The sequence below is a fragment of the Rattus norvegicus genome, chromosome 10 (assembly GCF_036323735.1).
Source record: "Rattus norvegicus strain BN/NHsdMcwi chromosome 10, GRCr8, whole genome shotgun sequence".
Taxonomy (NCBI): domain Eukaryota; kingdom Metazoa; phylum Chordata; class Mammalia; order Rodentia; family Muridae; genus Rattus; species Rattus norvegicus.
Genome location: NC_086028.1, coordinates 13163922 through 13188569, shown reverse-complemented (window position 1 = coordinate 13188569; position 24648 = coordinate 13163922). Strand labels below are relative to the sequence as shown.

Genomic DNA, 24648 nt, shown 5'->3' with positions numbered 1-24648 from the left:
AGTCTGCAACCAGAGCCACTTCCTGTTTTTCAAGGTAGCGGTTTTTCTGTGTGGCCCTGGCTGTCCCGGAACTCTCTCTCTGTGTAGACCAGGCTGGCCTCGAACTCAGAGGCCTGTCTGCTCTGCCTCCCAAGTGCTGGAATCAATGGTATGTGGCACCACCACTTGGCTACATTTAAAATGTGGAAGGTTTTTTTTTTTGAACATGTGTTTTTCCATTGCAGAGACTGAAGGCCTCCAGGATGCTCAAATATACTCACAGCACAGCTCTTAAGTGTTTTGTTTTGTTTTGTTTTTTTTTTTTTTTTTTTTTTGGTTCTTTTTTTCGGAGCTGGGGACCGAACCGAGGGCCTTGCGCTTCCTAGGCAAGCGCTCTACCACTGAGCTAAATCCCCAACCCCAATTTTACTACTTTTTAAGCAGTTCTATTTATTTATCTGGTTTTTTTGTTTGTTTATTTGGTTTTTCAAGACAGGGTTTCTTTGTGTAGTTCTGGCTGTCCTAGAACTCACGGCTAAGAGGTTTGTTTTATTTGTAATTATGAGTGTGTATGTATGAGTGTGTGCTAGAAGAGGTTGTTGGGTCCCCTGGACCTTGAGTTATGGGCTGCTGTGAATCATCTGATGTGGGTACTGGGGACTGAACTCAGGTCCTCTGGAAGAGCTGCAAGCCCATCTCTCCAAACCCACTCATCTTTTTAAAAATGACCTTATCGGATCTACGGAGACTCCTACAGATCCAGCTGGCCTCGAAGTTGCTATGTAGCTGAGAGTGACTTGGAAATTCTGGTCCCACTGCTTCTGTCTCCCAGTGCCAGGGTGGTGGACATGTACCAGGCTGCCTGGCTATCCATTGAACCCAGGGCTGGCTGCATGCTACGCAAGTCCTCTAGCCATTGGGTTGCGTCTCTCCAGCCCCACCCTGTTTTTTATTATCATTCTTTTATATGATTTATCTATTTTTATTTTCTATGCACTGGTGTTTTGCCTGCATGTATATCTGTGGGAGAGCGTTGGATCCGCTGCAACCAATCTTTTTTTTTTTTTTTTTTTTTTTTGGTTCTTTTTTTCCGGAGCTGGGGACCGAACCCAGGGCCTTGCGCTTCCTAGGTAAGCGCTCTACCACTGAGCTAAATCCCCAGCCCCTTGTTTTGTTTTTTAAACAAGATCTCTTCCTGCTTGCCTGGGATTACCTATATAGCTAAAGTTGACTCTGAATTTCTGACCGCCTTGTTCACATCTACTGGGCGCTGAGTGACAGACCTGTGCCACTAATCCTCATTTATGTGGTGCTGGGAACGGGACCCAGAGTACATGCTAGATGTACTCCACCAATTAAACGGCATCCCTAATTCATGGCTGTTTCAAATAGGATGAGTTTCGACTGAAGTGGAACATAACATAAATCCCTAGCCATGATTAACCCCCTACCCCCAAAGTTCTCCATGGCCTTTGCAGTCAGGGTCTAACCCCTGGCAACAACTGGACTATGTTGCATGGATTTTCCACAGTGTCCCCCCACCCCCGCCAGAGGAAGTAGATTGGGGCTGGAGGGATGGCTCGGTGGTTGAAGAGCACTGGCTGCTTTTGCAGAGAACTCGGTTCCCAGCACTCACAAGGGGACTCAACTGTCTGTAACTCCAGTTCGAGGTGATGTGACCCCTCTTCGGGCATTCTTGGGAACCAGGCACTATGGTGCACGTGCTAGTCACCCACACGCAGAAGAAAATAGGTAAACATTTGTAAAAGGCTTATTTATTTCATGTGTATGAGAACACTCAGTTGTCTTCAGACACACCAGAAGAGGACATCAGATCCCATTACAGATTGAACGTAGGACCTCTGGAGTCAGAACTGGACTTAAGAGCAGTCCGTGCTCTAAACCACTGAGCCATCTCTCCAGCCCCTAGTAAACATTTTTAAAGGAAGCCATAGATAGAATGTGGGCCTTTGGATCTCTCTCCCTGTATGTGTGAACAATGTATGCATGTCTTTTTGTGGGTGTGTGCACATATGTACATGCACGTGTATGAACATGCATATGGAGGCCAGAGGTCAATGCTACCTGGCTTTCTTCAATCCTTTACCTTTTCTTAAAAACATTTTTATTATTTACTTACATGCACGTTGTATGTATATGTATGTGCACATGCATGTGAGTAGTACCTGAAAAGGCCAAAAGAAGATATTGGATTCCTTGGAGCTCAAGTTACAGGTGGTTGTGACCTGCTTAGCGTGAGTGCTGGGAACTTGCAAAAGCAGCAAGTGCTCCTAACCCCTGAGCCATCTCTCCAGCTCCTAACCCCTGAGCCATCCCTCCAGCTCCTAACCCCTGAGCCATCTCTCCAGCTCCTAACCCCTGAGCCATCCCTCCAGTTCCTAACCACTGAGCCATCCCTCCAGCTCCTAACCCCTGAGCCATCTCTCCAGCTCCTAACCCCTGAGCCATCCCTCCAGTTCCTAACCACTGAGCCATCCCTCCAGCTCCTAACCACTGAGCCATCTCTCCAGTTCCTAACCACTGAGCCATCTCTCCAGTTCCCCTCATCTTTTCTTTCATTTGCATTTTTGTTTTTAGTGGGTATTTTGTTTTGTTATGAGGGGTTCGGGGGGGGGGAGGGTCTCACTGTGTATCCTTGGCTGGACTGGGCCTTGATTTGTAGTAGATCAGGCTGGCCTCTAACTCACAGAGATCCACCTGTATCTGTCTCCCATGTGCTGGGATTAAAGTCTGCATCACCACACCAGGATTCATCTTTACTTTTTGTGACAAGGTCTCTCGCTGAACCAGAAGTTTCCAGGTTCCACGAGGCTGGCAGGCCAATGAGCTTCAGGGATTCATCCCTGATGTTACAGATGTGGAACTCCAGGCTCAGCTTTTTCCATGAGTGTGCACTTTACTGAGTGAGCTATGTCCTCAGGCTGGTTTCCTGGTCAGACTAGAGTACTCTGACACTCACCACCATTGAATGAATCAGTGGGATCGATAGGTTTGAAAACCCTTAAAGAGGTTATGGAATAGTGTGATGGCTGCCACCACCTCCCTCAGACTAGGAACGGTGTATAGACAAATACACTCACACCATTCTGGGTAGATCATTGTCTACTTTAGCTCATCTCTAGGACAAAGATTTACTTCTCTCTGTCTGTCTGTCTGTCTGTTTCTCTCTGTGTGTGTCTGTCTCTGTATGTGTGTCTTTGTCTCTTTGTCTCTCCTCTCTCTCTCTCTCTCTTTTGGTTTTTTTCAAGACAGGGTTTCTCTGTGTAGCCCTGGCTGTCCTGGAACTTCCTCTGTAGACCAGATTGGCCTTGAACTCACAGAATCTACCTGCCTCTGCTTTCCAGTGTTGGGATTAAAGATGTGAATCTTGGCTTAGAATTTGCTCTCAGAACACTTGACAAGCTGAACATTGATTAAATGACTACCATATCTTACCTAACAAGTAGTCAGTCTTCAGATGGTCCCAGGAATATCTGGTCTGCATGTTTCCTGCCAGGCACAAAGGCAGGAGCCTGCAGTCATTCACATTTCTCAAAACCTCTCCCTCCCCCTCCCCCAGTAATTGGACCAGCCTGATCTACAGAGCTAGTGTTAGGGCAGCCGAGGCTACACAGAGAAACACTGTCTAAAAAAAACAAACAGGGGCTGGGGATTTAGCTCAGTGGTAGAGCGCTTACCTAGGAAGCGCAAGGCCCTGGGTTCGGTCCCCAGCTCCGAAAAAAAGAACCAAAAAAAAAAAAAAAAAAAAAAAAAACCAACCAACCAAACAAAAACCCAAACACAGTACTTAGTGAACATCTCTATGGACACATGGGAGGGAGTTTCACTCTGCCTTATACACAGGGTGGAGTTAATGGGGTGGGGGTGGGGTGGGAGTATTACATCTCTATGGACACATGGGAGGGAGATTCACTCTGCCTTATACACAGGGTGGAGTTAATGGGGTGGGGGTGGGGTGGGAGTATTACAGGATCCCTCGATGCACAATAATTACCTCATAACCTGGATGCTTAACATCCTTTTTTGGGGGGAAGGGCGGCGGGAGGGATGGGCCAAGGCTTTCCACATGACAGGCAAGTGCTCCTAGAATCACACCTCTAGATCAATAGTTCTTAAAATCCTCTCTCTCACACTTGAGAGGTTGGCAGATCTGCCTGGTGGCTCTCGATGGACTTTCAGGCAGGTTGTACTGGGGTGTGTGTGGTGAAATCAATGGAAGTTTTCTCTACACCCACACCTGTGTCTGGGCTGGCTGGGTAGATCAGTACAGGGTGAAGGCTAGATGCCACCTCTTAAGAGATAAGGAGCTGGCAGCCATCTTTCGCCTTCATGGTGGCGGACTCTTCAGTGCTGTCTAATATCATCACACGCTAACTCCTGAGCACAGAGCTCCATTCTCACCCCACAGTAGGATCCTGACTCTGTTGTGTTGGATCATTTGCGGATTGTTCTTGAGGCAAGGTCTCACATAGCCCAGGCTGACCTCTAACTCCATATATAGCTGAGAATGAACTTCTGATCTTCCAGCCTTTACCTACAGAGGTCTTGAATTATAGGGGAGCACTCTCATCTCTCCAGCCCTGACCTTGAGCCTTTGATCCTTCTGCCTCCAACTTTCAGGTATTGGGAATAAGGTGTGTTGGACAATACCTGCTTACCTCTAGCTCCTTTTAAAAAATGCTTAGTTACAGACTGGAGAGATGGCTCAGCTCTTAAAGCCTAAGATCACAACCAAAATATTTATTTGCTGATGGCTTTAAAACTTTGTGCCTTCCTCACGATAGCTGCGGACTCTTCTGCCCACTCTCCAGTTTCCAAAATAATGACTCTGAGACTTATTATAATAAGTGCCTAGGCTGAACTGGAGGGATGGTTCTGTGGCTAAGAGCCCTGACTGCTCTTCCAGAGGTCCTGAGTTCAATTCCCAGCAACCACATGGTGGCTCACAACCATCTGTAATGGGATCCAATATCCTCTTCTGGTGTGTCTGAAGACAGCGACAGTGTACTTATATATAATAAATAAATCTTTAAATAAGTAAATACATAAATAAGTGCCTAGGCCACAAGCTTTGGCTCGTTCCCCAGTGAGCTTGTAACATAAACAAGCTGTTTATTCTATTCTTTGAGTGCCACGTGGCTAGTTACCTCTCAGAGGACTCCTGCCGCAGCCTCACCACCTAGGCACAATAAAAGCCATTCCTTGATGGATTAGTGGTGCACACTTGTAATCTTGAGTGGTCCAGAGGCTGAGGCAGGAGGATTGCCATGAGCTCAAAGTCTATTACAGAGTAGACTACAGAGTAAAACTCAGTCTCTTTTGTTTGGTTTTTCAAGACAGGGTTTCTCTATGTAGCCCAGGCTGTTCTCAAACTCACTCCGTAGACCTGGGAGGTCTAGAACTCAGAGATCTGCCTGCAGAGTGCTGTGATTAAAGGCTTTTGCCACCACCACCATTACCACCACCACTGCCAGGAAATCTGATGTCCTGTTGCCCCACTGCACCCTACTACAACATAGGTGTGCGCGCGCACGCACACACACACACACACACACACACACACACACACACACACACACACACACGCGAATAAAAATAAAGGCAAAAAATAAAAATAAAGTAAATCTTTAAAAGAAAGTTAGGGGTTGGGGATTTAGCTCAGTGGTAGAGCGCTTGCCTAGTAAGCGCAAGACCCTGGGTTTGGTCCCCAGCTCCAAAAAAAAGAAAAAAAAAAGTTAGGCCAGGCATGGTGACATTTGTAATTCCAGGCAGAGATAGGCAGATCCCTGTGAGTTCAAGGCTGGCTTCATGTACATAGTCAACACTACACAGGGAGACCCTGTCTCAAAAATAAAGACAGAGACTAGCCAGCCACCAAGAGGCACGGCGGGCAGTCAGTGGATATCCAGTGGCCTCCACCCCATGAGGCTCAGGAGAGTGAGAGTCAGCCAGAGGCCAGCCCACTGACACGCTACGAGGTGAGGGTGAGTAGAAGATGCCCAGAGGCCAGCCTTCCACCATGCAGCATGGGCGGGCCGTAGATATGTGCACGTGGGAGAGATGGAGAGCGGAAGAGGTGGTGCAGTTTGATCACCATGAAGAGAAGCAGAACTGCAGACTCGAGGGTGGAGAGAGGTGGCACGGTACGAGCAGCTTGCCCTTCTACCTGAGGCCACGGTGGAGTCACAGCTCATGCTGAAGGCCATGTCTGCCTCTGTTTCCCTGTAAGCATCAGGGTCTGTGTTAATGTCTGTGGCTCTCATTACCTCTAGAGACAACTTGGATGTCCCTGGTCTGGGGTGCCTCCTGGGACCATGTGGATGTTCAAGGGCTGGGCAGAGCTGGCCCCGGCCCTCACTGGCTGTGGCACTCTGGAGAGCTGGCCACATCTCTCTCCAGGTGAAGCACACTGAGAGAGGGCCCTTCATTTTGCCTGGGCGGCACAGGAGAGCTGGCTGTGGTGGTGAGACTGAGGAGGAGCCAGCCCTGGAGCATGAGAACAGGAGAGCTGTCTCTACGCCTTGTCCATATTGGGCGAGCTAGCCAGGGCAGTGCTGGACGCTCACCCTGGAGGAAGTTGGGTGTGGGAGAACTAGCTTGCTGACCAACCAGCTCAGCTGTCACCTAGAACCAGAACCAGAGCCAGGGCTTTGAGTTGGCCCAACCCAACATCTATCCATCTATGAAGCTCGGGAGCACACGAAGGGTGGTCTGGTCCTCCAGAGCCAAAGCTGCAGGCTCTCCATGACACAGGACAATAACAGGATGTCTGAGAAGAGTCCCAGCAAGGATCTGATATTGATGGTGTAGCAGAAGTCAGAGGCCTTGAATCAAAACAATCACTCATTTCAATGAACATTTGCAATGTGTGGGTGAGATTTTTTTTTAAATTTTTTTTTTGTTTGTTTGCTTTTGTTTTCTTTTGGGGGTAGGTTGCCAGGGTGGAGGGCAGATATGAAGGAACAGGGAGATGAGTGGGATTGGGTACATGATGTGAAACTTACAAAGAATCAATAAAAGGTTAAAAATAAAAACAAAATAAAGTTAGAGGATGTCCCGTATGTTTTTATGCTTAATCTCGAATTCCCATTGCTTGGGAATGTGTTTACTTCAAGGTCTGGGGAAGACATCCCAGGGGTGCCATGAACCGGATATGACCATGTGAAGAGACCGGCACAGGGGTGGCCCTCTCTACGCCTAGAGTTCTCAGAAGAAACCGATGCACTGGCTCCTGGACCTTTGGGGACTGTGAGAGAACGAATTTCTTTCTGTATTAACTCACCCAGTCTGTGGCATTTGTTCACAGCTTTGCAGAGGAATACAGGACACCAGTGTTTTAGTTTACATCTGCAGTTTCTTCATCCTGCCTGCTATTTATTTGGTCTAAAATGCAGATGGATCTCCCCCTGCTGCTCAAGGTACCGGCAGTCAACAAGTCCCAGTGGCCACTTTCCTTCCATTCTGATCCGCAGCCTGCGCCCTAATTACTCGTCATTGCCTTTTTTTTTTTTTTTTCTTCTCCTCACGTGCAGGTTTTGGATTTAAAAGCTTAGTCCGGGGAGGGCTGGGGCACCTTGAGATGGGAACAGGACCTGAGTTTAGAGTCTAGAGGTGCTCAAAACAGAGGTTTGCACATCTGGGTGGGTTGGAACAATGGTCCGGGGCAACCATACTGCGCACAGCTGGCCCCGGCTGGGATCCCGCGGCGAAAGGAAGCTACGGAGCTCTGACGGCCGGCAGCCTGGGGTCCCCAGGCAGGACGACAGGATGCGTGGGGGGAGGGGAGCTCCGCTACCCCGCCCCGGGCCCGCGGTCCTAAGGAAGCAGAAGAGAGCCCTGCGACAGAGCATGGATCTGGGAACAGAAACTTTTAGACTGAGGCGGAGAAGTAGGGGACATGTCAGCCGACTTGCCCCACAGTAGTTAACCCTTGAGGTCATAGGAGAGTCCCTGCGTGCGGGCGGGGAACAGGAGAACCCCTGGCCCTTCTCTGGGACATTGGCTTCGGAAGATTGGACTACTTCCCCTACTGCGCCCTTAACGCTTCTCTGGGTGAGCCCCACCCCATTCAGGCTCCCACTAGAAGACTGGGCAGTTGGCGCCTCGCCCAGGCCGGACAAGCACCTGGAGGAGACCGGAGTAGGGGACCTCATTGCCAGACCTCTGGTCCTTCCTGCGCCTTCTCCACGCTCCCAGGATCCCTCACTCCCCATCCCCACCTCGACCCTCGGCTATCGCTGCTCAGCCCGTGATGTGCCTCCCAGGATCCCAGATTTCTCCTGCCCATCTCTACTACCTTGTGTCGGCTCCCTGCCGCGCCGGGTCCCTGACCTCCTCGATCCCTCCAGGGCGGCGGGAGTCAGGGCTCTTTCGAATGCCCCTGCGGTCCGTCCAAGCTGAACGCATCCTGAGGCTGCAAGCTCTGGGTCTCCCGTTACTGGTGCTTCTGTTGGTTCTGCTGCAGCCGGTGCGAGCTCAGAATCTCAGGGCTCAGGACGTGAGCATGGGCGTGGTGAGTTGGGGTCCGCCGGCTTCTGGGGTCACACAGAACCGGTAAAAGGAAAGGAGAGGGCGGACTTCTGAGTCTGAAAGAAAGGGGGGTGGCTTCAAATGTCCTGAAGAGTGACTGAGGGTGGGCTCTCGGAGCCCTTAATTACTGGCTCTATCAGGAGGTTTGGTGACTGGGATTCAGAAGTCTGGAAAGGAGCTAAAGTGGGAAGCTGGGGCCTCAGCTTGCTGGATCTATAAAAATGGCAAACCCAGGACTGGGGGCCGTGGCTGTGTGTATAAAGAAGGTAGGTTCTATCATCCAGGGCTAGGCGCTGTGGCTCTGGCTTCCCTGGAGGGCGGGACTTTCAAATAGTAGTGAGAAGCGAAAGCCCTGTCCCTTTTAGGGTTTCATCAGTCCTCTCCTATGTCCTAGGACTGGCTGACTCGCTATGGCTACCTGCCACCGGCGGATCCTGTCCACGCCCAGATGCAGAGTCTTGGGAAGCTGCAGGATGCGATCAAAGTCATGCAGAGATTTGCTGGACTACCTGAGACTGGACAAATGGGTAGGTAGCCCGCCCTGCTGCCTGGCAGTCCTGCCTCTGTGATTCGCCCGGAGTCTTTAAATCTCAAGGTTGTGCCTGATTCTCAAGAGGTTGAAGATGTTGGTCTCAGGTCCCAGCCCCCAGACCTTGGAATCCCTCTGGCCCGGCTTTGTCTGACTTCAGCTTCCGGGATAGGACAGATCCATCCCCATTCCCAACAAAGAAAGAACATTAAAATGCAAAATTATTTCATTCTGATGCTAAGAGCTGCAGTCGGATTAGGGTAGGCCACCGTTTCGTTTTTGTTGACCGTCTTCCTCTGTAGCACAGATTGGCCTCGAACTCTGTTTCCTCCTGCCTCAGTCTGAATTCTGGAATTCCAGGTCGGTACTATACATCCAGCTGAGCAGACCACTCTGAAATATGTCCTATGAGAGTATAAACTTCGGTCACAAATAGGACACAGCCACAGGAAGACATCTTAGTAACTGCAGAAGAACTGTGACAGGCACAAGTTCATCTGCCTGGAGTGAAAGACAGGCTGAGGAGCTTAGGTGATCTGGGAAGAGGTTTCAAAGAAGGGGGGTGGGGGTGTCAAAGGGGAAGAACGACCTCATCTGAGTTGCAGGGTTAGTTAGTTTTACTGTGGAGGTGAGCATTCCTCTCTGTTTCCTAGGCTGGCCTTGAACATGTGGTCCTCCTGCTTTAGCCCCCTGAGTAGATGGAATACAGTTGCCAGGCCTTTGAGCTCAGCTCTGGTTTGGTCTTAAGCTTCTCTCGTTTGCTGATGGGGAGCAGAGGTGGGAATGGGGCAGAAGCTGAGTCCAGGGAGTATATTTTGGAGGTAGAGCCGAGGGCTTCCCCCTGGAGTTAAATAGAAAGGCAGAAGGAGCTTGGAGAATCTTCAATAGCTACAAGGAAAAGAATTCCCCTCCCCTGCCCATTCCTTCTCAAACAACTAGAACAGAGTCTGAGATCACTACGTTCTTGGTTACTGTCTGCTATTGCTACCAGTGAGTTGTGGTTTGATCTTATTTGAAGATGAAATGACTTCTGAAAATGCGTGGTGCTTAAAAAAAAAAAAAGGCTTTACAGATAGAGCTGATTTGAGAATAGATGGTTATCTACGGGAGGGAGGGGGGCGGAGACAACTCCTGCTGGTCTTCAGACTTTGATCAGAATCCTGTGAAGATGTAAACCAGGCCAGGTGGTGGTGGCACACGCCTTTAATCCCCACACTCAGGAGGAAGAGGCAGGCTGATCTTCAGAGTGAGTTCCAGACACCACAGTATACACAGAGAAACCCTGACTCAAAGTAAAAAACCAGGAAGAAAAAAAGATGATGGACAGACTTAAGGGGAGAGGTGGCTTAGTGGAGCTCTGGCCCTAAAAGGAAAGGGGAGACGGCAGGGTTGGCAACTAGGTACTGGCCTCGCAAGCCTGAGAGTTTGATCTCTAGAATCCAGCTCGAGAGGGCCCTGATGGAGTGCCCTTGTAACCCCAACTCTGGGGAGGCAGAGATGTAGATCTTTGGGGCTTACTGCCTAGTCTAACCTAGTTGGGGAGCTCTGGACCAAGTCAGAGATTCTGTTTCAACCCCAAACTAATGGCAGCCCTTGTGGAGCAACAGCCAAGGCTGAGCTCTGGCCTCCACACTCACAGGGGCACATGTGTCCCCCCACACATACATATACAATCCATTTCTCCAGCATCCACCCATTGGGTCTAGGGAAGTGGTACAAGGGACCCAGCTTAAGTCTCTAAGTGCCTTGGATAGTGGCCAGTCCATTCATGGCCCAGTAGAAAGGGGGCCTGGCTTGAGCTGCCTTTCACTGTGACTGTCTAGGCTCCACATCAGGCCATGAAGCCTTACCCAACTTCTTTCTTAAAGATTTATTTACTTTTACATATTTGGTTGTTTGGCCTGTGTGTATGTTTATGCATCATGGAGGTCAGAAGAGAATGTCATGTCCTTTGGAACTGCAGTTACAGACCGTTGTGAGCCACTATGTGGTTGCTGAGACACAAACTTGGGTCTTCTAGAGGAATAGCCAGTGGTCTTCAGTGTTGAGTCGATGTGTTGGTTAGTTGGTGTCACCATCAAGGACTGTCCTATTGTTCACCATGGCTTGCTGTCTCCCACAGACCCAATAACAATAGCCACCATGCACAAGCCCCGGTGCTCCCTGCCTGATATCCTGGGGCCTGCTGGGCTGGTCAGGCGCCGGCGTCGCTATACTCTGAGTGGCAGCGTGTGGAAGAAGCGCACCCTGACGTGGAGGTAAGCCTCAGTCTGCCCCTCCCTTGGCCTGCTGACTAGACCCCAAACTTGCCTGGCCATTTCCTCCACAGCCACAGGATCTCCTTCTCTCTCCTCAGTATCCAGTCCTTCTCTCAGAGCTCCCGGTTGAGCCAGTCTGTTGTCCGGACCCTTGTGAGCTATGCCCTAGATGTCTGGGCTGTTGCGTCAGGCCTAACGTTCCAAGAGGTGGATTCTCAGTACCAGGAGCCTGACATCGTTATCCACTTTTCCCGGGCCTACCACCAAGACAGTTACCCCTTTGACGGGCCTGGTGGCACGCTGGCTCACGCCTTCTTCCCTGGAGAACACCCCATCTCTGGAGACACTCACTTTGACGATGAAGAGACCTGGACTTTTGGGTCAACAGGTAAAACTTTCCATCTTCAGAGGGGTTGCCTCTCCAGATCTGTCTGTGCCAAAGAACTAGGTTTGAATTAATGGATTGATGGAAACTGTGTCAGTTGGTCATGGATCCCCAGAGGGGTGAGAAGTATAGACTACTGTGGTATACTGCTTGTCTGCACACACAAACACGCACACACACAGCCCAGCATGGTAACACATAGCTTTAATCCCAGCACTTAGGAGACAGTCAAGTGGCTGGTTAGCCTGGTCTTCATAGTGAGCCCAGCCCGGGTTACACAGTGAGAGCCACAAACAAACAAACAAAAACTTTTAAATTTCATGTGTATGGATGTTTTGTTTACAAGAGTGTCTGTGTACCACATGTATTCCTGGTTCTGTGGCAAGCCATTCGGGTGTGTGGAACTGGTATCACATATGGGTATGACCTACTATGTAGGTGTTGGGAATTGAACCTGGATCCTATGGAATAGTAGCAGCCAGTGCTCCTAACCACTAAGCTACCTCTCCAGTTCCTAGCCTCCTCTGCACCGCACCCCCGCCCCCCAAAATTTTTTTAAAAAAGTTTTTTTGAGACCTAGTCTTATCATTGTAGCCCAGGCTGGTTTTGAGTTTACTATCTATTCTAGGCTTTCCTGAAAGAGATTTACCCTAAGGAAATGGCTCGTGGGGATTGTGGGAACTAGCACAGCCAAATTTTGTAAGGCAGAATGAAAATTCATGCCAGTTTTCTGCTTCTGTCTTGAGACGGAATTCCTTCCCTAGAGTCCTCAGTGTCTGCTGTCAGAGCCCTTTTGTGCTTGGTCCTTCTGCACTGGGGTGACTTGTGTCACCGAGAGTGGATGGCGGTCAAGTCTGAAATACCTTTACAGCAACATCTGGACCGGTGTTTGGCCAGTCCATTGAGGCACAACCAAATCCACTTAAAATTACCACTACAGGGGCCTTTCAAGTGCCCAGCTCAAAGCTGAGCTGGTGTAAAAATTCCATCAGTTGAGGTGGAAGCATGACTGGTACTTACTATACACACAGAGGCAATTGCCAGAACTCGCAATAGAAAGTCCTGAGGAGGAGGCAGTCTGTGCTCTTGGATAGGGTGGTGGTGACTTTCTGCTCAAATACACACCAAGTGCGGGATACGGCGGTACTAAGGGTAACGGCACATGCCGGCAATCACGGTGCTTGAAAAGCTGAGGCAGGAGGATTGTAAGACTTTTGAGACCAGCTGAAGGGATATAGCAAGACTCCAACTCAAGACAAGCACTTTTATTTTAAAGACAGGCTTCCAAGTAGTTGTGTGTGGAAGGCTAAAGCAGGTTTGTAGCAAGTGTGAGGCCAACCTGGGGCTACATAGTGGGATGAAGGCCAGCCTAGACTACAAAGACTGATCCTGTCTCAAAGAAAAACAAAAAACCTGGAGCACTGGGCATCACGGGCCAGATGGGCAAAGTGTTTGTCTGAAGTGCAAAGGCACAGGGAGAGCACACAAACCAGTGAGTGGAGTGCTGTGTAGCCGAAGATGGGAGGAGCTATTGAGTGGAGCACGGTCTGGAACACCCATGGCTAGAAACCAAAGTTGTGGCCTCTGTGGGGATGTCACACATGCGTGGGCCCTGTGTTGTAAAGGGTTTCGGGGCATAAACAGAATTTAAACAACAGGTTTCGGGAAGCAGCGAGGACCCATCAGGTAGCTCTGCGTCCTAGAATGTTCCTGGATGCATGGGGAAGTGGAGTGGAGGGAAGCAAAGGCAGGAGTGGACAAAGAATCCAGGGAGGAGAATCTGGGGACTGATGGCAGATGGCTAGACCTGAGAGACGTTGGAGTAGGCCCAGATTATGAGCTCTCTAGATCCTCTGGTGACAGGGAGGATGGGATGGTAGTTTAGCATCCTACAAGATTGCTACTGTTAGATTAACCTACTCAGGGGACGGAGCAGTGGGAGGGCAGAAAGTGCTGGGAGGCCCAGAACATAAACATCCTCTTTAGAACCTCCATCCTGGGGCTGGGGAGATGGCATCTCGTTAAGAGCACTGGTTGCTCTTCCCCAGGATCTGGGTTCAATTTTCTTTTTTTTTTTTTTTTTTCTTTTCTTTTTTTTCAGAGCTGGGGACCGAACCCAGGGCCTTGCGCGCTCTACCGCTGAGCTAAATCCCCAACCCCCTGGGTTCAATTTTCAGCACCCACTCTGTAGCTCACAACTGTGTGTAACCTCAGTTCCAGGGTTGCTAACACCCTCACACAGACACACCTGCAGGTCTTGGGGTCTTGGGCTCCGGGTTCTGTCCCTGGTCAGGTTTCCCAGAAGAAGAGTTTTAGATAGAAATTCTTTTGTTATTTTGTCTCCGCGCTCCCCCTCCCCCCGCCCCCCCCCCCCCCCCCCGAGCTGAGGACATAACCCAGGACCTTGCCCTCTACCACTGAGCTAAATCCCCAACCCCCAGAAATTCTTTTTTTTCCTTGCCCTCCCAGATTCCTGCACTGAAGCACTATTTTTTTCTCTTGTGTTTTTTGTTTTTTGGTTTTTTTTCTTTCTTTTTTTTTTTTTTTTTCTTTTTTTCGGAGCTGGGGACCACCGAACCCAGGGCCTTGCTAGGCAAGCACTCTACGGCTGAGCTTAATCCCCAACCCCTCCTCTTGTGTTTTTTTCTTGTTTCCAGATACAAAGTTTTATTTTCTTTCTTTGTCCTCCCGCCCCCAGGGGTGGGTGGGTGGGGGTGGCAGGGTTTCTCTGCCAGGGTTCCTCAGGTAGCCCTGGCTGTCCTGGAACTCTCTCTGTAGTCCAGACTAGACTTGAGCTCTGCCTCCTGGGGGCTGGGGTTAAAGGTGTGCACCATCACCTCCCTGCCAGTTAGAAACTCTTTTTTTTTTTTTTTTTTTTGGAGCTGGGGACCGAACCCAGGGCCTTGCGCTTCCTAGGTAAGCGCTCTACCACTGAGCTAAATCCCCAGCCCCCAGTTAGAAACTCTTAAGCAAGTAATTTCTCAGGGGAAAGGGTAGCAGGAGGAAAAAATAATGGAGTTGAGCAAGGATGTGGGGCCAGATCTCAGTTTGCTGTGTTGGGATGATGGGGAGGAGACAGCTATGTCTGGTGCCCAGGCTCTGTGGGGCACTCACTGAGGCTGGAGATGCAGGCTGTGCGGATGCCGTGAGTGCTCTGCCACTGAGCCACACACATCTCCCGTGCAAGTAGGTCAGCTTCGAAGCTGAATCAGTTTAGCTTCTTCTGATTGCGGTAAGCACAGATGACGCTGCCTTCTTGCACTGTTTCCTCAGCTAGAGATGAGGTAAGGAGGGTGTCCGGTGGGTGTTTCCTTCTCACTTGTGGGCACCAGCTGCAGTGCTGCTGCCTGGATTCCAACCTGGGAAGAGGGATCGGCAAGGTTTGCCCAGAAGAAATGGGAGAATTTGAAAGTCAAGAAGAGAGCAATGGAGAACCTCGAAGTCAAGAAGTAGTGGCTGGGAAGGAGGAGTTAAGAGAGATGGGTAGCTGGGTGTGGCAGTACACGCCTATAATGTCAGCATTTGGAGGCAAAGGCAGGATGGTCTATATGAGTGACCAGCCAGTGAACAAGTTAAAGAGTTCTAGGCCAGCAGGCAAGACATATGGCCTTTAAAAAAAAACAAACAAGGGCTGGAGAGATGGCTCAGTGGTTTAGAGCACTGACTGCTCTTCCGGAGGTCCTGAGTTCAAATCCCAGCAACCACATGGTGGCTCACAACCATCTGTAATGAGATCTGATGCCCTCTTCTGGTGTGTCTGAAGACAGCTACAGTGTACTTACACATAAAATAAATAAGTAAATATTAAAAAAAAACCAAGATGCAAAAATAAAAAAAAAAAAAATCAAACAATAGCAACAACGACGAAAAAACCCTAGACCTAAAAAAGGTGGGGAGAAAAGGAGAAGTAGTTAGACATTGCCACACCACAAACAAATGGCAGAATGCTTACCTGACCAGGATTTGGTTATGTGGGAACAAGTGACCTTACTGTGCCTATAAACCACATCTCCATGGATGTGAGAATTCCAAAGTAGAGTTTAGTATGAGAAGAATCGAGAAAGTGGAGGCTGTGATCACTGAAAGGCCAAGCAGCCAGGGCAGAACCTAATGTGACTGGAATCCTGGCAGTCGGGCCCAAAGAGTGTCTCAGGATGACGTGTTTAAGCACTGGACCTTCCACCGAGTCAGTAGAAAGCAGGGCGGATGTGGATGCATTTAGAGAAAGAGTGCACGTGGCATGCTTTTAATCCCGGCATTTGGCAGACAGAAGCAGGCAGATCTCGGTGTATGGTGACAACTTTGGGATTTCTTTTTTTAAAGAAAAACACAGAGATGATATAAAAGTATGTTTTCGTTTTAATCCTAGGCGTGGGATATGGGGCTGCTTCCGATTGTCCACAGAAGCCGATGGTGATTTGCCTCGTGCTCTGAAGGGGGCGTGATTTTGCCATCTGCAGATAGTTTCTGCAATTGTGTGACCTTTGGCATTCTGGGGACTTTTCAGAGGACTGGTGAGGGTGGGTGGGTTGTTGGTTGGTGTGGCTTGTTAACTAGTTATGCAAAAAGAAGAAACAACAAGAAGAAGGAATTAACCATCTTTTTTTTTTTTTTTTTTTGGAGCTTGGGACCGAACCCAGGGCCTTGCGCTTGCTAGGCAAGCGCTCTACCACTGAGCTAAATCCCCAACCCCGGAATTAGCCATCTTGACAGTGAAGGTCAAGCTTGCCTGGAGGAACTCAATGTCTCTAGTCAGCAGGCGGTAGTCAGTAACCATATCATCACCTCTTTTCCGCACATTGACTTATTCAGGGAGCTCTTTCCTTCCCCCTCTATCCTTTGTTCTCTCTTATTTGGTGTTGTGCGGTTGAAAGGGTGGAAGAAAAGAGGTGAAGAAGGGTGGATAAAGGAACCCACAAAAGTAGCCAAAGGCAGCTGCTATGTCTGTGAGCTAAGGATTACTTTGGATTCCTGAATACCTTGAAGCCCTGGGGACTACACATGCTAGGCAAGCACTCTGCCAGCTAAGCCACATCCCTGCTCTGCCTGTCTTGGGGACATAGGAAGTACATTTCCCATCTTTGAAGGGTTATGGACCTAGAGTACACGTTGAGAGGATCAAAGGAGCCATCTGCTAGGCCAAAGACAAAGGCAGGTGGTGACAGGGACCTGAACATTGTCCACCAGGGCTCTCAGGGTTAGTTTAGGTGATTGGGTAACTTTCCCTGTCTGCTTTAGCATGAGAAAAATGCAGTAAGAGGCTCCTGACCCGGAAGCCCCATGTTGCCCCAAGAGAGGTGAGATAAGGAAGGGAGAAGAGAACACCCGGTTAAGACACCGAACTTCCTCCGATTTCTCAGTAAAAGGATTCAGAGCAGTAAGCTGACCTGCAGCCAACATGTAAGTTCAAATGTAGTTCGAGGAGATTCACCTGAAGACGCAACATGTCGCAAGCTAGGGGCAGAGTCAGGGCATGGAGAGCGCCTGTCTGAGCTCTGCTGCGGTCTTTGCTGACTCTTTTCCCTCTGCGAAATGATAGAAGACTGAGGTCTAAGATGTACGGAAGCCTAGCGTTAGCTCTTCCTACAATATGCTGAGCAGAGAGGCTTTACCAGGGGTGCTTGCACTTAGGAGGCAGAGGCAAGGGGACTGCATCACGATCTGATCTGACTGATCTGAATAGTGAATTAAAGTCTAGTCAGGGCTTCACAGTGAGACCAAGGCTTCAAAAAGAAAAGTCTTTCCTTGTTCTTTTTGCTTATAGACTCAGCAGCTGAGGGCAAGACGATCCTCAGTTTACCTGTCAGTCCCAATAACCTCACTTTCAACTTGGTTAATGCTGGTTAGAAACGAGGCCAGCCCGACATCTGGGAACTTGGGCCGTGTGGACAGGTCACCTGACTCAGTCTCTTCCAGTCAAGCCTTATGCGATGAAGTCAGAGATCGATGAAGCCAAGCCTGAAGAGGCTCTGTTCTGACCTGGGTGGGATCGCAGGAGGAGAAGCGCTGTGGTAGCAAAGCCTGGCCGTGAGGCAGGGCGCCAGAGCAGCCGACTGCGGTCTGAGAGTGCTTGTTGTTAGGAGCTCTGAGCTCTGTCTGCTCCTACCATTAGAAGAGCTTCGAGTGGGAAGGGCAGGGGCCCTGGGGAGGAAGGAAAGATGGAGAGAGGAGAGGTGAGGTCTGAGAACTGACCAGGAAATGTGGATCCAAAGACAGGAGGGGATGAAGTCCCCCTGGACTGAAGATGGGGGAGCTTGGGGGTTGGTGTCTGTCTGTCTGTCTGGTCTGGTCTGGTCTGGTCTGGTCTGGTCTGGTCTGTATTGAGACACAGTCTCTCTATGTAGCCCTGTCTAAATTTTAATTTACTCTGTAGAGCAGGCTGGCCTCACACTCACAGATTTGCCTGCCTCTGCCATGCCTTTTGAGTGGTAAGATTAGAGATGTGCACCACCACACCCGGCAGAATGGGTTTGTTGTTCCTTCCTTGCTTTCTTTTTCAAGGCAGGGTTTCTCTGGGTAGCCCTTGTCTTAGAACTTGCTCTGTAGACCAGGCTGGCCTTGAAACTCAGAGGTCCCCCTGCCTCTGCCTCCCCAGTGCTGGAACTAAAGGTGTACACCACTCCCCGCCCTACCCAACCCCCAGCTAGAGTGAGGGTTTCTAACCACAGGTTGAAATTAGTCAAGGATATTCTAAGTACCGGATACCCCAGGTTCCTGCCCTAAAGTTTCTGTACGAAGTCTTTCTTTCCCAGATGAGGGGGACCCCTTCTGTCCTTTTGGGTTTCATTCTTCCCCTACCCCAATGTCACTACTGCCAAGAAGAGATACTCAAAACTATTCACTGAATGGTTGCAGGAACGTTGGAACAATGATGCCATTTAGGAAGGGTTGGGCAGAGCAGAGGGAGGTCCTACTCCAGAGTCTCCTGGGTCTTCCACTTGGCCATTGGACCCCAGTCCTTGTGCTCTCTTCCCAATATGGGATGGCCACAACTTTAGCCTTTGGTCCTCTCTCTCCAGATGGTGAAGGAACCGACCTATTTGCAGTAGCAGTTCATGAATTTGGCCATGCTCTAGGCCTTGGCCACTCTTCTGCACCCGACTCCATTATGAGGCCCTTCTACCAGGGCCCGGTGGGTGACCCTGGCACATACCGCTTGTCCCAGGATGACCGTGATGGATTGCAGCAGCTCTATGGTATGGGAAGAGGGATGCCCTGAACCAGCTCCAGATGTAGATTCCTTGTGGCCTATACAGCAGGTCCAGGGGACCCATATCTGTTTGACTCTCCTCACAGGGAGAGTGTCCCAAACTCCGAATGACAAGCCCACAAGGAAACCTCTGGTACCACCTCCCCAGCCTCCAGTCATGCCCCCTGACAGGTAAGTCCTCTACCAGCTGTGTGACCAGCTCCCCGTCCTCCATTAAAGGGGTTAGGAGTGCTGGAGAGATGGTTCAGTGTACTTGCTGCTCTATCGGAGGACCCAAGTTGAGGTCTCAGTGCCTACTTCAAGAGGCCCACAACCATCTGTAACCCCAGTTCTGGAGGATCTGACACCTTGTGACCCTTTCAGATACACACACGCATGGCATACACAAACACAATTAAAACTGAAAAGATGATCCCTTTGGTAAAGTGCCTGCTGTGGAAGCAAGAGGTGTGGATCCATTATCCCATCACTCAGACAGAGACAGGCAGATCCCTGAAGCTCACTGGCAGGGCCATCCTTGGTGAATCAGTGAACTCCAGGTTCAGCAAGAGAACTCATCTAAAAAAAACAAACAAACAAGGTATGACCAGGTATAGGGGAGCACACCTTTAATTCCAAAACTCTGGAGGCAGAGGCAGGCAGATCTCTGTGAGTTCAAGACCTGCCTGGTCTACATAACAAGTTCCAGGACAGCCAAGACTGCACAGAAGGACAAACGCAAACCCAAGAAACACAAGGCGAACAGCAGCAGAGGAAGCCGGGTTTTGTCATCCGATGGCTCACACACACACAGATGCGTGTGCACCGCTGTCCGCGCAAGCGCACACAAGGCACCCATGGGAAGTGTTCTTCCTTGCTAGAGTGCAGTCAGCTGCAGTCAAGAGCAAGGAACAGGGGAGCCCTACCCCCTGCTCAGTCCCTTTTCCTCCCCAGCCCCTCCACACCTGTGCCTGATCGATGTAAGGGCAATTTTGATGCTGTTGCCAACATCCGAGGGGAAATTTTCTTCTTCAAAGGTATGCACTTTGGATGGCCCTTGGATTTGCATAAATGGCTTCTTATTTCTGGTGGACATACCCAGGCTGCAAAGCTTCCTGGGAGATGGGATTGCTGTGTGCGCGTGTGTGTGTCATCCTGGTCAAGCCATGAAATGATCATCGTATGTCTGGTTATTTGCTATATAGAGGGATCCTACCCCTGCATACATTTTATGGGACAGGAAGCTGCAACCCCCTGCCCAGCTACTCACTGGGTCAGACAGAGGGATGTTAGGGAGTGGGTAAGATTCCTTACCACATCACATCTACATGCTTTATTTTTTCTTCCCCTGCAGGCCCCTGGTTCTGGCGCCTCCAACCCTCAGGACAGCTGGTATCACCCCGCCCTGCTGGGTTGCACCGCTTTTGGGAGGGGCTGCCAAACGATGTGAGGGTCATTCAGGCTGCCTATGCCCGACCCCAAGATGGCCGAATCATCCTCTTCAGCGGTGGGTAAAGGTCATGGGTCCTGGGTAGGGTGGGTCTAGGGAACCCCCCTACCCCCTTACCAACATGCCTTCTTCCAGGCCCGCAGTTCTGGGTGTTCCAGGAACGACAGCTTCAGGGTGCAGCGAGGCCACTGGTAGAATTTGGGCTGCCCCCGGGAGAAGAAGTGGATGCTGTGTTCTCATGGCCTTTCAACGGCAAGACATACCTGATCCGAGGCCAAAAGTACTGGCGGTATGACGAAGTGGCCGGGAGCCCAGACCCTGATTACCCACGTCCCCTGAGTCTTTGGGAGGGCGCGCCCTTTGCCCCAGACGACGTCACCATCAGCAACACAGGTGTGGAAGTCCTCATCTCTAAATTGTGGTCTCTGGGGGAGAAAAGGGAGGGAGGAAGATGGAGAGAGGGAATGGCAGATGGGGCATCCTGGGAGTTGGAATGAGAAAGGAGCATTGGCTTTGGGGCTGGTCTAGACCAAGATTCTGAAGTGTCTCCTCCCCTACAGGTGACACTTACTTTTTCAAAGGCACCCATTCCTGGCGCTTTGCGAAGGGCAGTGTCAAATCTGAGTCAGATTCCCCCCAGCCCATTGGGCCCACGTGGCTGGATTGCCCTGCCCCGAACTCTGATCCTCAAGTCCCCAGTCCCCCGAAAACGACACCCGAAACCAGAAGCTGTGATTGCCACTGCGAACTCAATCAAACCTCGGAGCAGCTGTCATCGACCTTCCTGCTGCCCCTCCTGCCCCTATTGGCTGGAGCCATCTTTTCTTGCTGAAACCTGGTCCTACCTTGCAGACTTCCTATACAGAAGGAAGACAGAGTCTCCCTCAGCTGGACCTAGTGTAGGGTCTAGGGATGCTGTGAATCCTCACGATCTGTTTCCACGTGCACAGAGCTGATCGCATTCCTAAAAGAAGCCCGCGGACGCATGAGCTTTCCTTCCTGAGCTTGGTTTCTGTTAAGGCCGAGGGAGCTGTGGCCATAGTGAGGGTGGCCGCCGCCAGGGGGCGGTGTGCACCAAGAAGGGCCGGCCGGCCGCAGCCACTGGAACCCATGAGAATTGCAGCTTGGACACACAGTGCGCCACCCTGTCCCATTGCTCCTTAAACCAAGGCAACACCACACCAAGGTTGTGTGCTGACTTCTGCTGAACAGATGGCTTTCTGGGAATCCCCACTCCTCTGATTCTCCACAACTGGTCACACTGGTCACAGTGGGTTGGTGACTATACCCTGACTAGATGTGTTAAACAGGACCAGGACCTCCTGTAGCCTCTGAATGTGTTCCTGAACCTTCCTACCATGTTCTACTCCCTCTGTGTCCCTTTAAAGTCACTGCCACAGGGGAGGGATGTAAGCCCAAGCACCGTCACCTCCTCTGAGGGTGTGTGTCGAGTCTTGGCTGACTTCAGTGTTGATGTAGATGGAATTTCTCCCTGTTTGGCCCAGATGATCTCATTTTAGGTCACCCTTATCCCAGAACACAACCTGGGGTGATCACCCTGAATTCAGGATTGCCCGGGTCAGTTGGAAGGGATCTTATGATACCCGTCTCTGTCGCCAATTGAAGTGGCCATAGCTTCTATCTTAGGACAGTTTGGTTTCCATCTGCACAGTGCGGCTGAGGCTGGCTGAGGGGGCTGAAGGTTCTGGATCGTGGGTGTAGGACTCGGATCCTCTACAAGGGCAGCTTTTAATTGCTGAGCCAGGGCCCAAGCCCCTGCCATTGCCTTCCTAGCACTCCCAGGGTGCCCAATGATATGTGGTGAGCAGTGAAAAAATCTGAGGTAGCTTCCTTCACACCAACTTCCCCACAGATTCAGGACCTAGATCATCGCTTCTAGAATAGTCCACATCAGAATCATCTCACGGGATTTTTTTTTTTCCGAGGCAGGGTTTTTCTCTGTAGCCCTGGCTGTCCTGAAACTCACTCTGTAGACCAGGCTGGCCTCAAACTCAGAGATCTGCTTTTCTCTTCCTCCTGAGTGCTGAGTTCAAAGGTGTGTGCCACCACTGCCCAGCATCTCATGAGTTTAAGAATGAAGTTCCCCTTCTCTTACCCTGAATCCTCATTTAGGAATGAATGCAGTCAAGAGGCATAGACAGTTTGAGTAGTTTATTTAATAAGGCAAAAGAACCAAGCTTGGGCTGGAGAGGTGGCTCAGCGGTTAAGAGCCCTGATGGCTCTTCCAAAGGTCCTGAGTTCAATTCCCAGCAACCACATGGTGACTCACAATCATCTGTAATGAGATCTGGTGCCGCCTTCTGGCCTGCAGGTGTACATGCAGGCAGAAAGCTGTATGATGTATACATAACAAGTAAATAAATATTTACAAGAGCACTGACTGCTCTTCCAGAGGTCCTGAGTTCAAATCCCAGCAACCACATGGTGGCTCACAACCATCTGTAATGAGCTCTAATGCCCTCTTCTGGTGTCTGAAGACAGAGTTACAGTGCACTTATATGCATAAAATAAATTAATCTTAAAAACCAAGTTAAGTGGACTACCCCAGTATGGGGGAAGCAGTCTAATGGACTCAACCAGTGATGGGTTTATGAATATGAGAGGTGGGATATTTATTGGGCAATATGACCTTATTTCCATCTCAAATCAATTCCATTGTTAGCTCCACAAAAGGGAAGGAGTACAAAAGTATTAGGAACTTTTGTTTTATATACACACAATATTCAATATTATATATATTGAAGGTATGTAGGTTGAGTGTCCTTGTGGTTTATTTTCTGGTATTGTGGGGACAGTGTAACTGCAGCTTCAAGGAAATATAGGTACAAGAAGGGTAGTCTGGCTACCAGGGGACAGCCACCAAGACGCAGCTGTCCTCACCCATCTGGTTCCTTGGTACAGGATGGTCTGTACTGGAACCTGAAGGATTTTAGAGAAGCCATTAGGAGAGTGTGTGAAAGGTCAGCAGTGCCTTGTACGAGTCCCTCATGGGCCTCATCAGGTTCTGATTGGAGCCTCAGACTGAGACGGTAGTTACTGGCATTTCTGTAGAGCCACATGCTTCCGATTCGGTCAGCTTTGCTATTTCATCCCCAGTGTCAAAGACTCTTATTTTTCACCTTCAGTGTTTTGTTTGTTTAAGATGGCTGGCCTGAGACTGACTGTGTAGACCAGGATGGCCTCATACAGAGATAACCTGGCCTCTGCTGGGATTAAAGGTGTGTGCCACCCCAAAGGGCTCCAAAGTGTTCTTTATCTCCACGATTTAATCAAATTAATTCACTTTAATTCAAACATTAGAATGAAGGGGTGGGGGGTTGGGGATTTAGCTCAGCGGTAGAGCGCTTGCCTAGTGAGCGCAAGGCCCTGGGTTCGGTCCCCAGCTCCGAAAAAAAGAAAAAAAAGGAAAAAAAGAAGAAAAAAAAAAAAGAATGAGGGGGTGGGGTGGCTGAGTTTGACTCAGGAAGAGAATGAAACATCAAACCATGGTTGGAGCGGCTGGAGAAATGCTCTACATTCACAGAGCATTCCGTTTTGGTTCCTGGCATCGGAATGGCAGTAACTCCAGTTCCAGGGGATCTGGTGCCCCCTTTGGACCTCTGTAGGCGTGTGGTATGCTTGCAAGGGAAACACTCATATACACCAAAGTTAAACCTTTTTAAAAGGGTGGTCAGAGAAAGCCTTTCATTTCCTGTGAGCACTGATGGATCTGGGGCGGCAGGAATAAGACCGATAAGAATTCTCTCTCAGGAGAAGCTGCAGGCTTGGATGAGGTGGGGTGTGGGGTGTTGATTTTAAAAGGAATGGAGGGGCTGGAGAGATGGCTCAGTGGTTAAGAGCACCGACTGCTCTTCCTGAGGTCCTGAGTTCAAATCCCAGCAACCACATGGTGGCTCACAACCATCTGTAATGAGATCTGATGCCCTCTTCTGGTGTGTCTGAAGGCAGCTACAGTATACTCATATACAATAAAATAAAATCTTAAAAAAAAAAAATTTAAAAGGAATGGAGGACCCAGTTGTTGTGAGGTTACAGGAGTCTTAAATGGTGAGGGAGGAGTGTTGTGAGGTCAGCAGTTTCTTTGGCCTCCTAGAAGAGTCATTTCGCTCTAAGAAAACTGGCTAGCTCTGGACAACACCAGACTGTCTTGGAGCTCTGAAACCTCAAGTCCTCACCTCTTTCAAAGAACATTCTAGCATCATTTACTTGGCCCCCTTACTCAGGCTGTGCACACTTGCTTTGACTCTATCCTTGAGCCCCCCTGTACCTTCACCCCAATTCTTTTTC

The 24648-nt window shown here is 49.8% G+C and overlaps 1 protein-coding gene and 1 long non-coding RNA gene across 4 annotated transcripts; one reads left to right on the top strand and one right to left on the bottom strand.

The window, feature by feature from the left end:
• Window positions 1-7334: 7334 nt before the first annotated feature.
• On the bottom strand, window positions 7335-8475 carry LOC102557038 (uncharacterized). Of its 2 annotated transcripts, none has more exons than XR_010055300.1 (2): window positions 8297-8475; window positions 7335-7854 (listed from the first exon to the last, which is right to left on the bottom strand). It is a non-coding gene; the product is annotated as an uncharacterized LOC102557038 (long non-coding RNA). The 2 variants fall into 2 exon arrangements; XR_001840113.3 differs by having other exon boundaries at window positions 7335-7815; window positions 8297-8436.
• Window positions 8067-23596, top strand: Mmp25 (matrix metallopeptidase 25). 2 transcript variants are annotated; one of them, NM_001427286.1, is made up of 10 exons: window positions 8067-8512; window positions 8924-9056; window positions 11181-11316; window positions 11415-11704; window positions 18721-18897; window positions 18998-19082; window positions 19845-19927; window positions 20245-20397; window positions 20476-20733; window positions 20901-23593. In NM_001427286.1, exons 1-10 carry the CDS (start codon window positions 8252-8254, stop codon window positions 21170-21172), a joined length of 1848 nt encoding a protein of 615 aa, NP_001414215.1. In that variant the 5' UTR covers window positions 8067-8251; the 3' UTR covers window positions 21173-23593. The 2 variants fall into 2 exon arrangements, with proteins under 2 accessions (NP_001414215.1, XP_038942989.1); XM_039087061.2 differs by lacking the exons at window positions 8067-8512; window positions 8924-9056; window positions 11181-11316; window positions 11415-11704 and adding an exon at window positions 17077-17101 and having other exon boundaries at window positions 20901-23596.
• The last annotated feature ends 1052 nt before the right edge of the window (window positions 23597-24648 follow it).